Consider the following 15,244-nt stretch of genomic DNA (forward strand, 5'->3'; position numbering starts at 1 on the left):
TTTCTGTTTATTTATTACACTTTTCATAATATTTCTGCTATTTTATCAGGTGTATCCAGCATTATTTTACTTGTGGTACAGTATATCTATGATGTTAGTACAGGTGTATTTTACAAATAAGGCAATCACCATCAGCACATTTTGCACATCCTTGGCAACAAACTCAATCCCAATTATGGGACACAACATTGCAATACACACATATTGCATCTTCCTCCTTTCCTGGTTAAACAATTTTTTGGTGGGTTTTTTTTTTTTTTTTTGCCATTGCTTTGAATTTTAGCTTCTTTTCTTTTTTTTAAATATATGTCTATATCTTTTCAGGAATTCTCATTAACTACATAATTCAACAACTTCTTTAAAAATATAATAAAAAATATAATATTAGAAAAATTACCCCAACATCCACCTCTGGACATATGTAAGTCCCATTTTACATTTTGTGTGGGTAAATTAATTTGGTTCTCTGTTCAGTCATACTGGACACGCATTGAAGTGAAATCCAGCTCAAGAATAACACAATACTATCTGGATAAGAAACTTATGTTAATCCCAGGTGTAATGGGGGCCAGAATGTCTTTCTTAATGTGACAGAAACCGCATCTATTTTACTATAAATTATAACAAATGCAAGATATTGTATGTGGACTTTGATAATATTCACTGTAATCTCATTTCCATGTGTTTTTGGCTGCTGTTACCATCCTCAGTGATAACAAGCCTTCCACCCATTCATTGGGAGATTCCATCATTCTCCTCCATAAAGTGACCTCCTCTGCTGTAGAGTCCATCCAGTCCACCAGTACTCCATAACTCCTGCCTGTAAAACAAGATTGACTTATTAAATGCATATATATTTGTGTTAATTTGTATTTTATGCGTTTATGTTTGTAGATCTCAGAACACACAAAGATCCCAACACTGGACTGCACCTGTGCCCATGCCGAGTCTCAGGCCTCCAAGCGAGTGATTGGCTAGACGGTCCCGGTCCCAAACAGTAAGCTCCACACAAGCCTCTTTTAGGTCCTCTGCCTTGAAGCCATCATACACCATAGTGTGATTAAATATGGGGTTGGCTGTTCTCTTCAGCACCCGGGTCTTCTGACGGCTCTTTTTGCTGGTGTCGGGGAGTACAAAGCTGTGCAGAGAATTCAACAATTACTTAGTGGGACCTTGAAGATGTTTTCATATCACAATAATACAAAGCAATCATATTATAATACCATTTCACATATGGGTCAATAGTTGGACTTCTGATAAGAGGGAGATTCTTGCAGTCTTTGACCCAGATATGCACTTCACCAGAGCCAGGAATGTTCTTTGCTGGATTGAAAAAATAAACACTCGCACAGATCAATTGATAAATCTGTGACATTTGACTTTATTTTTGACATAATGTGCAGTCTTTCTGTATATAAGCTGCATGTATGTGAATTATAATCAAGTGTAGAGTCAGTTCTGGTAGGTCACGTTAGTCAGGCTCGCATCTGCTGATCCATGTCTACCTATATGAATACGACGCCTATCACTGTATACATATATAAGCTCCTTCACTATTATCAGCAGCTATCGCGTTTTTCAGGAGCGAATTACCCTCCTCCATCCCCAGCTCCTCCTCTCGCCCAGTCAGGATTTGGCATTCTGATTCCCCTCGAATCAGAATAAATTCTCGAATTATGTTGTACTTTAAAATCTTGAATTAATGATATCTGCAATACATTCATGTTGGTTCTGTTCTGTTTACCCTAAGGGGGGTTATTGCTGCTCTCTTCTCGCCCAGAACGGAACCATTCCGCCAATCCAAACTGTATGCTAATTGTCAATCGTATTTGACGATAGTGGTCCTGACAGAATTGTAATTAGTAAAAGATTGTAATGGTGGAGCCTTACAGTGGGAGATCTGAGGCAGGAAACGTATGGCCAGTCTCATCTGTCCTCTTAAGTCAAATGGCTGGAGGCTGTTTGTGGTCTGTGGGAAGAGATTCTGAAATCAAGAGAGATTTGTATTTTCATTTACTAAATATTTTCACTTTTAAAATTGTATCACAAGTTTCACCTAAGAGAAATTATGGACACATTCATACTGTACCCTTGGTTTAAGAGGCAAAAGCTTCATCTCTGTGTCGTTAAAATCCCACAACGAGAGGTCAAGCTCTATCTCACCCAGAAAGCTGTTACGACCAAATGTGTCATTGTGCCATGCTGAAAGGTTGAGAACCTGGGACATCAAGTACTCCATTCGGACTCTGTACTGTATGCATCAAATAATAAAATGAACGGAGATTATTAAGCATTTGGTATGATGCATATAGGGGACACTGGGGCTAGCTGTCACGTATTAATCCAGTGAATATCTCTCATGTTAGGGTTATTTTTCAAGTACATTTTTGTATAGACACATATTAAATTCTTAAAGCCTAAAATTCCACCGTTCGCATGGGAATGAGTACAGTAAATTGAACACACCCAATAGTGGGGCATGTTGTCACACTATATGGGGTAAGTTGTCACAATTGAACCTGCTGTTAAACAGCCTATTATAGACATTTCAGCTCAAAATGAACAGTAAAACAATTATGAAAAAGCAACAGTGTGAAATCTGATGTGCATATATATCAAACCATTTATTTGATCAGCAACGTTATTAAATGTGTAAAACACATGATTGCTTGCTCCAATAAAAATGTGAACACTGGCCCTGACTTATTCTGCCAGCGATTTCCTTACCCTAAGAATCTCATTGTATGTAGGATTCAGTGTTTTCTTCTTCACAGCGGTTTTTCTTTTTCCCAAATTGGCAGAATCAGGTATGAGGTAACTCTTAACATACCTAGAAAACAAAGCACAAGTTCCCTATGGAGAAAATATCTATTTAGAGGAGAAAGGGGTGGGTGGTATTGAGATCGCAGTCTTACGGGTCAGATCGATTCCTCTTCTTGTCCACTGCTGCCAGATTCTGGCACTGAACAACAAAGATATGGAACTCCCGCAACTTGTGCACATAGTTTAGTGAAAACTGGATGCTCCCTTGAACGTCAACGCTGCTATAGTCACTACTGTACACGCTTGCAACACTGCCGCTGACCTGAAGGTAATGGAAATACAATATTGAATCATTCCCAGAACATCAATGTGCTTAACGTCAAATTAAATTGGACCCTGTTTGATTTCTAAGTAAATGTTCTGGTTTTACTGTGATCAATTCATCACTGTGCATGAGCAAAATTATGTTTATATTCATAATCAGGATAAAATAAAGCCCAACATTACTTTTGTTCTCATTGAATATCCTGTTTCATTGGATTCTGTCCGATTACGGATGTAAACTTGGCTGTGAATGGTGCTTCATGATTTATATCTGAGGCAAATGGGATAATTTACTGGGTACATTTGCCTATGTATATGGAATATAAATACTACTGTATATTATCTGACAGTATATGCTTGGTAAAGAACTTGGTAAATAGTTTAGTATATAATATACAGTATATGAACATACAGAGGTGGAGCCAGAGTAGTTGCTGAGGTTAGTAAATTGTCTGTTATTCCACTGTGGGACGCCACTGCGGGAACTGCTCTCCGAGTCACTCTCTCCTCCATCACTCTAAAAAGACAGGACAGCGGCAGACATTTTGAGCATTTTGACCTGGCCTTTTATCTTAGATAAAAATGACAAATGAACCAACTTCTTTTTGTAGAAATGAGGGCACTGATTTGCTGAGTTGCTTCAGGTGCTCTGGGTCTGAGGTTGCGAAGGAAGTCTGGGCAACTGAGACTGAAACAAGATGGCAGAAGAAATCAAGTAGATGTGCAAATATGATGCCAACAAGATTAGTGTCTCACAATATAATTAAAACTGAATATAAAATGAGAAGTTAAGTTTGAGACTTGCCATCATAGTTGTCCTGCGTGTAGTCATTTGTTTGTTTGAATTTTTGGTCTTGTCCTTAGAGAAGAGATCACAATGACAAAGTAGAACAGATTCTGTTGTCATGTGAACTCTCCATTTAAAGCCAAACAATAAGGTGTTTTCCTCTGGAAGAGTAAAACTAGAAGTATACTATGAAAAAGACAGCTAAATATGGATATGGTATTTTTAGTTGAAAAACTAATGTCAAAAAATATTTAAATTATTTTCTGTTACAGTTCAAAGTGTTTGACATAATAGAGAATTGATGCTCACTAGGAAGAAGGCTGATGTCTTCCATGCTCTTATGGTACACAGGTCTAGATGAAGCGTGTCTCAAAGCTTTCAGAATGGGACTCTCATTTTCACCTGCAAGATTTAACAGTGGCAGTTTGATCCAATAAAGGTATAAAGAATTAATACAACAAGCAAGAAGAATGTGTTCATGAGAGAACTTGTGTTTCCTGTTCTTGTGCTATTGTGTAATGTGAGCACTTATATCTGTTTGATTTAACATTTGAAAAGAAAGCTGTGGAAACATCTTATACAACACTGATGTAAATGCACTTAACTACATTAATTCATGTTAGTTAATCTTTTATGAATGCACATACATGTTTCTTGCTTATGGTTAGGAACTTTTTCTAAATCATTAATCCTAAGTATTAAATTATTATTAATTTTCGAAGCAATCAGATTTACGATTTTTACACCTAGCAGTTGATAAAACTTGTGTTCCTGTAGCTCAAACAATAGAGCATGGCAATAGCAACACCAAGATCATGTTCAATTCCCAAGGAATGCATAGCTTAAATGCAACGCAAGTAACTTTTGGATACACATGTCTGCCAAATGTGTGAATGTAAATGTAAAATGTGTATTATTATTTATTTATTTTAAATACAATGGATTTGCATTCATGCATTTGACAGACACTTTTATCTTGCATTGTATTCCAAGTATAAAAGGGGTTGGGGTCTTTGGTTAAAAACGTTTGAGAAACCTGTACAGTATGATAAGAGAAAAAGCTTCAAACTTACCCTTAGTGGCATTTCCATCAGTTTGTGTGGTTGAGTGGAGTCCCAGGCTCCCTTTCCTGGTTTGGAGGTCAGGGGAACCCTGTACTGGAGTACTGGTTTTTACTGGGGAACACTTACAGCTACAGTTTGTCTCTGGAGATGATGTAAATGAAGTGCAGATAAAATTATCAACCTGCTCTGTAACTGGAGGTGGAGTGTATATACTTCTGTCTTCTGTAATTCCAAGGTAATGTTGGTAGTCCCGTGGAATGAAAGATCTAGCAAGAGGTTGAGAGTCGGAATCCTCTGAGGTACGTGATGGTCTTCTCTGAGTATTTTTGTCTCTGTCTCTCCAAGAGATTTCTGGGGATGTTTTTGACATGGTATAGCTAGCTTCTTGTGTTTTCCTGGTCTGTGTAATGCTAGCTTCTGGTGTCTTCTTAACCTGTTGCATATTGGGTCCCTGAGACTTCTTGGACTGAAGATGTAAGTCCTGGCTTTGCTCCTCAAACGCAGAGTTCACTGAAAACATGCTGGTGGCACGTCGCATGGCACTTGCTTTTCCATTTAGACTGCCTTTGTTGCTTCTTCTACCCTGCTGAGGTCGTGACTCTTGACCAGCCTGAGGTTTAGGTACCATTGTGGCTTTTGAATTGTTCTGAGAGCCTTTCTGTGCCTGAAGAGAATGAGACACTCCATGGGATATTGCTTCGCCCCCATCTGACTGATCGTTTTTTGATTCTTGTCTTGACATAATCCTCTTCTTTGAGGGAGACTGGAATGCTCTAGTTTTGGCTGGTGAGGATGTTTTACCATTCTGGCTGTCATTAGCAAAGTCTTTGACATTGGCTCTCTCTTTTGGACTTTGTGGACTTAAGGATCTCTGAATTCCACTTTCAAGGACCGGTGACCTTCGTCCAGATTTTGTAGGTGGTCCTCCCCAGAAGTCACGAAGGTTCTTAAACTGTAAAGTGCTCATACCATCCATCACAACTGGCTTATCCTTCCGTAGAGGTTGCACAGGGAAATTAGGAGACAGTCTACCTCTGGCTGAAGAACTGTCCTCCTCCTCATCATCATCATCATCATACTCTGTACCTATTGTTCTGAGATCAAACTCAGACTTTGTAAATCTTTGGTTCAGTCGAGCAGTAGTAGTCGATCTGATTTGAGCTGCTGATGTTTTAGATTCTTTCTCCCAGAAGGACTTTAGTTGCTTGATCCTCTCTGCCATGTTCTCTTGCTGGGAATTCTGCTTAACAAAAGGCACTTGATTGGTTCTTGGTGTAGTTCTTGATTTTGCCTCTAAATCTTTTGGAGAGGTGTGATCTGCATCACTACTGTGTGTGCTAACTGTGCCTCCCATGCTATCACTATTTTGACCCAATAGCAAGGATCCACTGTCAAGTGATGGAGAAGATGATTTTAAACGTGGAAGAGAACCTACTTTGTCTAAGAGAGAGCTTGCAAGTATTTGGTCATTCTTCTGATTAGCATATATCAATGGCGGTTTTGAATCATCTGTAACAATGGGTACTTGGGGTTTATAGATGGTGTTAGCACTCCCTATATGCTCAAGGTCTAAATCTTCCACAACTGTCTCTTTTTTCTGATGTCCTGGAGATGTTGCTTTCAAGCTCTGTTCACTTCTCTGTTGGTCCTGTACACATTCAGTCGGCTTTCTGCTAACATCACTAGGGATTAATTGTTCAGTTATACCAGGAGCACTAGATTTGCTGATCAAAATCTTTGGTCCAATGTTTTCTTTCTCCCAGAATGATTTCAAATTGGCAATTTTTGGTCGCTGATTCTCTTCAGCACTTGGTCTTTCTTTTGGCAGATGCCGAGTATGCTTGATGTCAGTGTTTTCCAGTTTAACTTTGGTCACTTCCTCTCTCTTGATAAAAGCTTCTGTTTTGTTCTCATTTTGACTTACTTTCCCACCTACAGAAATATTCACCTCTGGGATCTTTGGAGGAACATTGTTTGCGGTAAGAGCAGAATCAATAGAGAGATTCCTGATGAGAGGTTCTATATGAGAGGCAGATTCAGATCTTCGTTCTTTTGGAATGTTTTGGGTAGGCTCATCAACACTCTGTTCCTTTCCCCAATCAGTCTGTTGTAGAAATATCGTATCGACTTCTAATGGAATCTCTTCACTCTGGCATGGTATGATTAAGTACACATTATCCCTTGGTTTGGATCTCTGATCAACCTCATCTTCAAAGTCTATGTCATCGATCTTGGTGTCCTCCTCCATGTCTTCATGGGCATTGCTCTCTATATCAAGCCTATCACTGCTGTCTGAGCTTCTGCTAAACCACTCAAGAACTTTGGCAATGGAATCTCCTTGTTCATCAGTAGGTGTCGGAATGTGTTCATCTGTCATGACCTCCAGTTTGGCATTTTCCTGTTTTGAGTTATTAGTCTTTTGTTTTATGTTGAAGACAAGGGGGTTGCTGCTAGTCTCACAGTCAGAAGAGGCATCTGTCTTATTGAATGTATCTGTTATGTTGAGGGATCTGGGAAATTGTTGACCTGGAAGACAAACAGTATAGCATTGAACGACCAAAGCAGAATCTAGGCATTTTAAATTTCAAGTAACTATTGAAAGCAATAATTTAATTAAAAAATATATATAATTTAATTTATTCTAAATTTAAGATTATTTCACCCAAATATGAAAATTATGTTATTTACTAACTTTTATGTCATTTCAAATCTGTATGTCTTTATTTCTTCTGCAGAACACAACGGTGGATACACACAGGTGAAAAGTTTATTAATATCTAGTTGGGTGAATATTCCATTTAGGTGGTAGTATCTTGAACACTGGGGTATGTTGAAGCGGCAGAAGCAGGTGAACATTTCCACCAACTACTGGACTGGAGAGTGAAAAGCTGGATGAATGTACAATTACTTGAATGTCAGGTTGTTTTTCCGGCACATTTGGAAAATGTATGGTGAGACACATGTATATTTAGCTCACATACTTGGATGATATTAAGCATTAGAGTGAGTCCCAGTGTATTGCCATTATATAGTTTTTGAATTCACCCAGAATTCAACAAGATTGTCATTAATTTATCTAATTTGTGTTCTGCAGAAGAAAGTAAGTCATACAGTTTGAAAAGAGGATGGGTTAATGACACAATTCAAATGTTTTGGCAAACTACTCCTTTTTAAAAATATGGATCATACCAACAGCAGTTTTCTTCATATTTTCTTCAGTTCTTATCGCTTCCAATTTTGGAAACTGAGCCACATGATTTTCCACAATCTCAGATTTGTGCTGTGTAGGTTGAGGGGCAATGATCTCATCCAGTGGCTTTTTAGAGTTGTCAGTCAATGCAAACATTACATTCTCACGAGGAAGATAAATTTCACCAGAAATGTTTTGGCCCTCCAATTCCATACTTGGTGACTGAGGAAGGCAACTATTTGTTTCTCTTCTTTGTTTTAGAGGTTCTTCTACTTTCCTGCCATCGTCTGCTCTTGTGATAGAGTTCAGACTTAGACGTGGTTGTATCTTTGGCTTCTCTTGTAAGCCCCGCGGAGGGTTTATCAGTTGCGATGAAGCTCTCACTGGTAAACGTGACTTTGGCAACTTCATTGGTGAAGGGGAGCTAAATGGCTCCTTGTTTTCCATTTTGCTACTTGATTCCTCTGTATTTCCCAGAGAAAGTCTAGATTCTTCAGGATCCTTTCCTTGGCTGGTGTTTTTGCAAACATGGCTTAGAGATACAACTGGTTGGCGCAGTTGGCTCTTGAGAGTTGGCTCATTTGAGCTGTGTTTGGGGATACTTCTTGGTGGTGGAGACCTGATACCTGAGCCTGCTGTGGTGGACACACTCTGGCTGGACATGCTCTGGGTGGACACAGAGCTGGTGCTGTCTGAGATAGAGCCCTGGGGTTTGTTGATTTTGGTTCTCTTCTTTGGCACAGGCTTTTGACCAGGAGGTCTGTTTTGTATGGTGTCAGAGACCTCTCTTTTATCTTCACTGTTACTTGCTTCCTGATGTTTTACTGCAAATGTGAGACTTGTAAGCAAGGGAGAACACAAAACATTACAAGTTTCTTAAAACTTCTGAGTATAAATGAACATTACACAATGTTGTCACATCAACCTTGTGAATCAGAGCCCCTGTCTAATGATTTCCTGAGTCCAGGTCCTGATGTAAAGGGGATATCAGTCTCCTCAAAATCAAGCTCTATTGGAACACTGTTGAATGGGTTGTGTCTTGGCTGGAACCAGGTAAAGAGGCAAAGTTTGTTAAAAGAAGCAATGAAGAAATGCATTGATTATTGATGTCATATTGATTTATTTGTCATATAACATTAACTTTCACCCACAATTCACACACTAGATTGACGTGGACTTAAAAGGGGTCATATCATACATTTTTGTGAAATAATTTTTTTATAATTCTTTATACTGTTACTGAAAGTGCCAAAACTAGTTTCCTGATAAAATTTATGATCATTTTCCACCCTCTCTCCGATACATACATGAGAAACAGCTGTGTTTACTCACAAGCTGCAGGTCTGCTGTAGAGTCCAGTATACTGTAGTTTGCTCTGTTCAATCCTTCAGTAACTGCCTCTTTGCACAGCCTGTGTTATATTATGACGATCATAAATCTATCATATTTCCTCCTTGGTATCTCATATTGACCTGGCAGGCCAAGTTTCTGATTATAAATTGGTGTTTTCATCTTAATGTAGTGGGCAGCCACATGTTAATGCATTTTGCTGTAAGTCATGGAAGTTCAGTACACTTTTAAATAATAAAGGTTCTTTATTAGCATTGATGGTTCCATGAAAAACATTCAACATCCATGGACATTTTCCACCATATAAAAGGGTTTTTATAGTGGAAAACGTTCTTTAGAATATTAAAATGTTTGTCACACTAAGAAAAATGCTCAGAACTGTTCAATGAAGGGTTCTTTGGAGAACCCAAAATGGTTCTTCTGATTCTTCACTTTTGGAATCTTTATTTTTAAGAGTGAAGGAGCCATTTTCCCACATCATTTTTAATAAATGGTCCGTCTGGACTGGAGAGGATGTTTTGAAATTTTAATTCCATTATGATATGATCCCTTTAAGTGTTTCTCCCAAGGATATACAGTAATGGTGAATGGAGCTGACACTAATATGTTTGTATTTCTGTGAGCACTTACATACCTTGGATGGTGATCTCATGCCTATGTTTAGCTTTTCTTGCTGGAGCTCTAATGTGTCACCGTTTTCCCTGATTTCAAAACAAATAGTAACCTGTTCATTTATTGTTATGCATGCTTGCATGTATAAGATATCCAGATGATTTGGACTCAAGTTCTACAAGAGATCCTGTAATGACCAGGATCAATTAAGAGCATTAAAAGTACAGCAAGCAAACTCCTCTGTTGACCCTTGTCGAGTCATAAAGATATTGAAATCATGAGGTATCCACACCTGTAAAGCACACAAGCACCTGGGAAGGGTGGAGGTTGCACACACAGTGCAAACCAAAGAGTTCTGGCAAGTGTGAACAGTTATTACCCCATTCTTCTAGATAAATTAATTAATATCAAGCTACTACTATAAGAAATGGATCAAGCAGTGTAGGATTATGCCAGCAGCACTAAACAGTTGATCAGGTACTGTCAACTACTTTGCTTTTGTACATGAACATGTACCATTACCTTTCCTTTAGCTGCATTGAGGACTCAGTAGTTTGTGTTTTTTTGGGTGACGTCATGATGCCATCACTATCCTTTCTGCTGATGCTTCTTGATCTGCCGCCCCATGGCTTGGTTAAAAACTCTATATAAAAGGATAGTGGGATGTTTACTGATATTTAGTGCTGTTTATAGGCTCACTAACAAAGCATCAAGTCAAGGTTTCTGAAAGAGTTGCATGTGTGAACTGTAGGTGTTTTGGTCTCACCAACAACTGATGATTTCCTTTGATTCATTGACGCCAATATGATGTCAGAGCCATGAATCCTGTCCTGGTGTCTCTGTGACTTCACCTCGTAGAACCATTCTCCTGACAAATACTTGCGTCTGTCTTCCTCTGGGACGGCTTTCTGCAGCTGTCTGGAATCAAATGAGCGAAACCTTCAAATTTACTAAGAAAAAAAAGAAACGAGTGCAGTTCTCAGCAACATGCATCTAACATAGTCTCACCTCAACATGTCTTTTGGACAAATACCGTACATTCCATAGTGCGCAAATTAGTTTACTCCAGCAATCAAGGGAAGAAAGCACTGCAATAATCACATTTTCTGTTGTTTGCTCTCAAAATGTTAAATTCTTTTTATGTACAAATGTGTCAGGCAGTCCTTTGAGTACTAGGATCATAAACTGGGCTTTCCAAATGTTGGTATCTCATTGCACTTTATTACTTTATTATGTTACACAGCTCTCCTGTATTAGAGTCTACTAAACCAATAACATTCCATATGACCAAAGAGTGTGGGTAAACTCTTCCTTCATTGGTTTATACAGTACACTGTCTTCAATACTGACTGTTTGCTTTGCAAATGCCAAATCTTTCATAATGGTTGCTTCTTAGGTATTATCAAAGTATCCAAGTAGCTGTACCCTGTTAAATGAAGAGTTTTATTGAAATTTCTTTTTTTTAAGAAAAACAACCCAAGATGTTGAGACTAATAATTATACTGTGACTTGTTTTGAGAGCTGGTTACTGTTAAATGGTACAAATGACAAAACAACCATTACAAAACAACCTTAATAGAGACATTGTGAGCATTTGGAGTGATTCAAAATGGTTTGATTAAAATCATGTGTTTGGAAACAACCATTGGAACACATCTTCACTTTTGAAGGAGTGGAAACTATGTTGGTCATGTGAAAAGGCCAAGACAATTATTCCACAAGGGTAGACTTAATCCTTTTATACAAGGTTGAGTAAGGTTGAGGCTGAATACAAGGAAATCACCCAGACATGGCCAGATTCTGCATTCTTTCTTTCATGTAGATTTCCCGTCTCCATTCAAAGCGTTAAACACGAGAACAAATAATTTGCTAGTGCAGCGGCGTTCATGTGGGTAAACACCTCACTGTTTGTCTGTGGATCAATGCCTTGTTTGTTTTTTTCATGTTGGATTTTGATGTATTTAATTGAATAAGTGTAAAATGACAATTATGTGCATTTGAGTTGTTTACAAGTGATGTTTTACATGCGTTTTTGCTGCATTTATTTGGTCAAATATACAATAAAAACAGTAATACATTGAAATTTAAAATAAATTAGTTTATAAATAACTCAATGTTTTCCATTGTAATTAATCAAATCACTCTAATATGCTGATTAAATGCTCAAGAAACATTTATTACATTTTACAAAACTTTAAGAAAGAAATTTTCATTAACATGTATTAACTTATTATCAATGTAATATTTTTGTAAACTGATACTTTTTTTTCAATTATTTGATAACAGAAAGTTCAAATGAGCAGCATTTCTTTTTGTAACATTATAAATGTATTTACTGTCTCTTATGATAAATTTAATTCATCCTTGCTGAATACAATTTTTACTTACTGACCCCAAGCTTTTGAATGGTTGTGTGTGTGTATATATATAAAATGTATAATGGAAAGTGTATTTCAGGTGATATAACTGGTCACCATCTATTTTTCACCATTCTGTTTACCTTGTAGCATTTTGCAGTTCATTTAAAATTTATTTTTCAGAATAGAAATATTCAGTGTAATCTGTTTATGTGAGGTTATAAAATGTCATTTATAATATTTAAACAAGATGGAAACATTTCAATGGTTTCATATCATAGTATATCACACTGCATGATATTTTCATATCAACTACACTTTTGCAATAATAGAGGAGGGTCATTTACCCTAATAAAGGTTTGTGTCTGAGCAGTCTTACTTTATTCGTTCCTCCTCGGCTTTCTTCAGCTCAGCATCCCTCTTTAAAACGGTCATGATCTTCTCCTGCTCCTCCTCGCTCAGGTGGCTGAGGTCTATCATGATGGCCGTTGTTCTTCTCACTGTTTGAGACTCTTGTGCAAAGGCTCAGAAGGCTTATCTATTGTTGCTCCTGATTCACCTTCATTTCATTATGCGCAATTACGGCACCTGTAATGAGCACATCAAAACCTCTGAGATGCTCCATTAGTCTCTTTCAGGTCAAGAGGCTTCAAAAGAAAATAATTAGGGTAATATTAAGTCATTATTTAATGGAAAGGAAAAATGTAACTTAATTTGTATGCTGAATTTGCTATAATTTGAAATGAAATGTGAGTTCTAAATAAGTGCACAATGAAGCCGAGTGTGGGCCAGTTTGGAGAATGCTGAGATTAGACAAAACATGTGACGGCACTGTCAGTTGACCATGAGAAGGGGCAGACTTTTAGATCAAGCACATTTACAGAAAATTATTAAGTTTTCCGTTGAACATAAATTGCATAATGCTGATCCCACTTAAGAGTCATGTCCGATAATGGCTCTAATATGTACTATTAATTAAATTAGATGGCTCTGATATGCACAGAAAAACAAGCAAATTCCTGGATCTATCTTTAAAAAAAAAAAAAAAAAAACTTGTTTCCTTACATGATCATATGACCATCTATAAAACTTAAGACACCAGTGTATCAAGTTAGCTGTGCAAATATTTGAAAACAGCTCACTGAGACACTATTTACTCTGGGTTACACCTTGATCAAAACAAGCTTCAAATAAATGACAAAGTTAGACTATACATTACATTATACAAACAACCAGCGAAGAAAACATATCAATGAGATGTTAATACTTTACATGGCTGAGGAGCTTAAAAAAGGGTGAATAGGAATACATATTCTCTAATGAGAGTTGAAATCAAGAAATAATGAATAACTGTTTGGTAGAATTACACAAACAAAACCAGTGTATCAACAGCACACGAGTAATGGATTTAACATGATAACTGATCTGCAATACATGATGCTATAATGCCATATCCTGAATCCTGTTACTGTCCAAAAGGCTTTTGACTCCTCAAATGAGGCACTTAATTGCAAATTAAATTAAGTTTAAATTGAATAAGTTCTTAGCAAGTATTTTATGCAATGTAATATATTTACGTAGCCTATCACTTTTAGTAAACAGGATATAGTTACTTATCCTGTTTACTAAAAGTGATAGGCTACATAAAATTAAAGTTGTTTTTCTGGATATGTAAAATAATTTCACTACAAGAAGCCCAGTAGAATTTTTTTTTTTTTTTTTTTTCAGTTGTTTTTCTGGAAATGTAAAATAATTTCACATTTTTTACTTTTTAATGTTTAACTTTGAAACTTTTTCTGTTGAATTCGTAGTGCATTTATATTTAAACATCATAAATGCATTACCTGTAGGCTACAATAGTGAACTCAAGAGCAGACCAACCGGAGATTAGTAGTCTAGTATTACAGTGTAAATTCTGCTTTGTATGAGTTATGTCAGTCAATTAACCAATAGCTTATTTTTCATAGTTTACTCGAGACCAAAAACACAATGAAAGCCTTCAAGAATGTATTCATGAAAGCACTAGATGTTCGTAAATATATTCTACAGTGCTAAAACACTCTTCACAAACATAACGACAGGTATGTCCAGATGAAATGTTTCAGCTCACCTTATTTCCGTGGCAGAATGTAGTACAGCAGAGCAGAACACATCTACACTGTGTGAGCGACGCGTCTCTCAGGGTTGGACGGACTCTTGACGTCGGCTCCTAGTCGACCAATCAAAGACTGCGTTTGTGCGGTCGACGCGACGCGCCAAGATAGAACGTTCCAGTCGGGAGTATGGACGAACGAAGTTAACGCATTGAAATAAGTTGTTGCAAAAAGAATGTAAAAAATCTTAAACACTGTCCGTTTATTTTTCTTCATAAGTTTCAGTATCAGTTGAGATGACATATATGTTTTGCCACTCTGTAACGTTATATTTGAAGCTCAAGTGGTTTGACATTTGTCACACTGTAGTGAATCCCTTGTTGCTTACCGTCTTGTTTTTACTGTCAATTTCACTTCCATCCATGAAAAACAGTGGAGTGAAATTTTATTTCATAACTATTCGTTTTATTATTTTTAATAGTAATAATAATAATGTGGGGGAAAATTACTAAGTGCGCCTTCCACTTTATCTAAAAATATCGTCTGTTGTTATACATTGATAATCTTTTGTAACCTTGTACTTCCCAGGGAAATAATTATACAAATGCAGCCTTTTTGAGTCCCCTAGTAAATTTATATTAGAACAAGTTTAACCTGGTTTATGTTTAACAAGTAGGAGTGAGGTTTTGAAATGGGTAGATTTC

General features: G+C 37.2%; 1 protein-coding gene across 4 annotated transcripts; it reads right to left on the reverse strand.

Annotated features, from left to right (window-relative positions):
• On the reverse strand, nt 1–14,631 carry sytl2b (synaptotagmin-like 2b). 4 transcript variants are annotated; one of them, XM_079885274.1, is made up of 19 exons: nt 14,558–14,631; nt 12,827–13,035; nt 10,857–11,008; nt 10,613–10,733; nt 10,113–10,179; nt 9,054–9,171; nt 8,128–8,952; nt 4,948–7,464; nt 4,184–4,276; nt 3,893–3,946; nt 3,687–3,775; nt 3,500–3,604; nt 2,916–3,085; nt 2,728–2,830; nt 2,090–2,251; nt 1,891–1,969; nt 1,224–1,323; nt 933–1,138; nt 1–820 (listed from the first exon to the last, which is right to left on the reverse strand). In XM_079885274.1, exons 2-19 carry the CDS (start codon nt 12,925–12,927, stop codon nt 672–674), a joined length of 5,211 nt encoding a protein of 1,736 aa, XP_079741400.1. In that variant the 5' UTR covers nt 12,928–13,035; nt 14,558–14,631; the 3' UTR covers nt 1–671. The 4 variants fall into 4 exon arrangements, with proteins under 4 accessions (XP_079741400.1, XP_079741398.1, XP_079741399.1 ...); XM_079885272.1 differs by having other exon boundaries at nt 1,891–1,984; XM_079885273.1 differs by having other exon boundaries at nt 1,891–1,984; nt 12,827–13,094; nt 14,558–14,602.
• Between the last annotated feature and the right edge of the window lie 613 nt (nt 14,632–15,244).

This window comes from Squalius cephalus (assembly GCF_949319135.1).
Source record: "Squalius cephalus genome assembly, chromosome: 11".
In the NCBI taxonomy this organism is placed as follows: Eukaryota; Metazoa; Chordata; class Actinopteri; order Cypriniformes; family Leuciscidae; genus Squalius; species Squalius cephalus.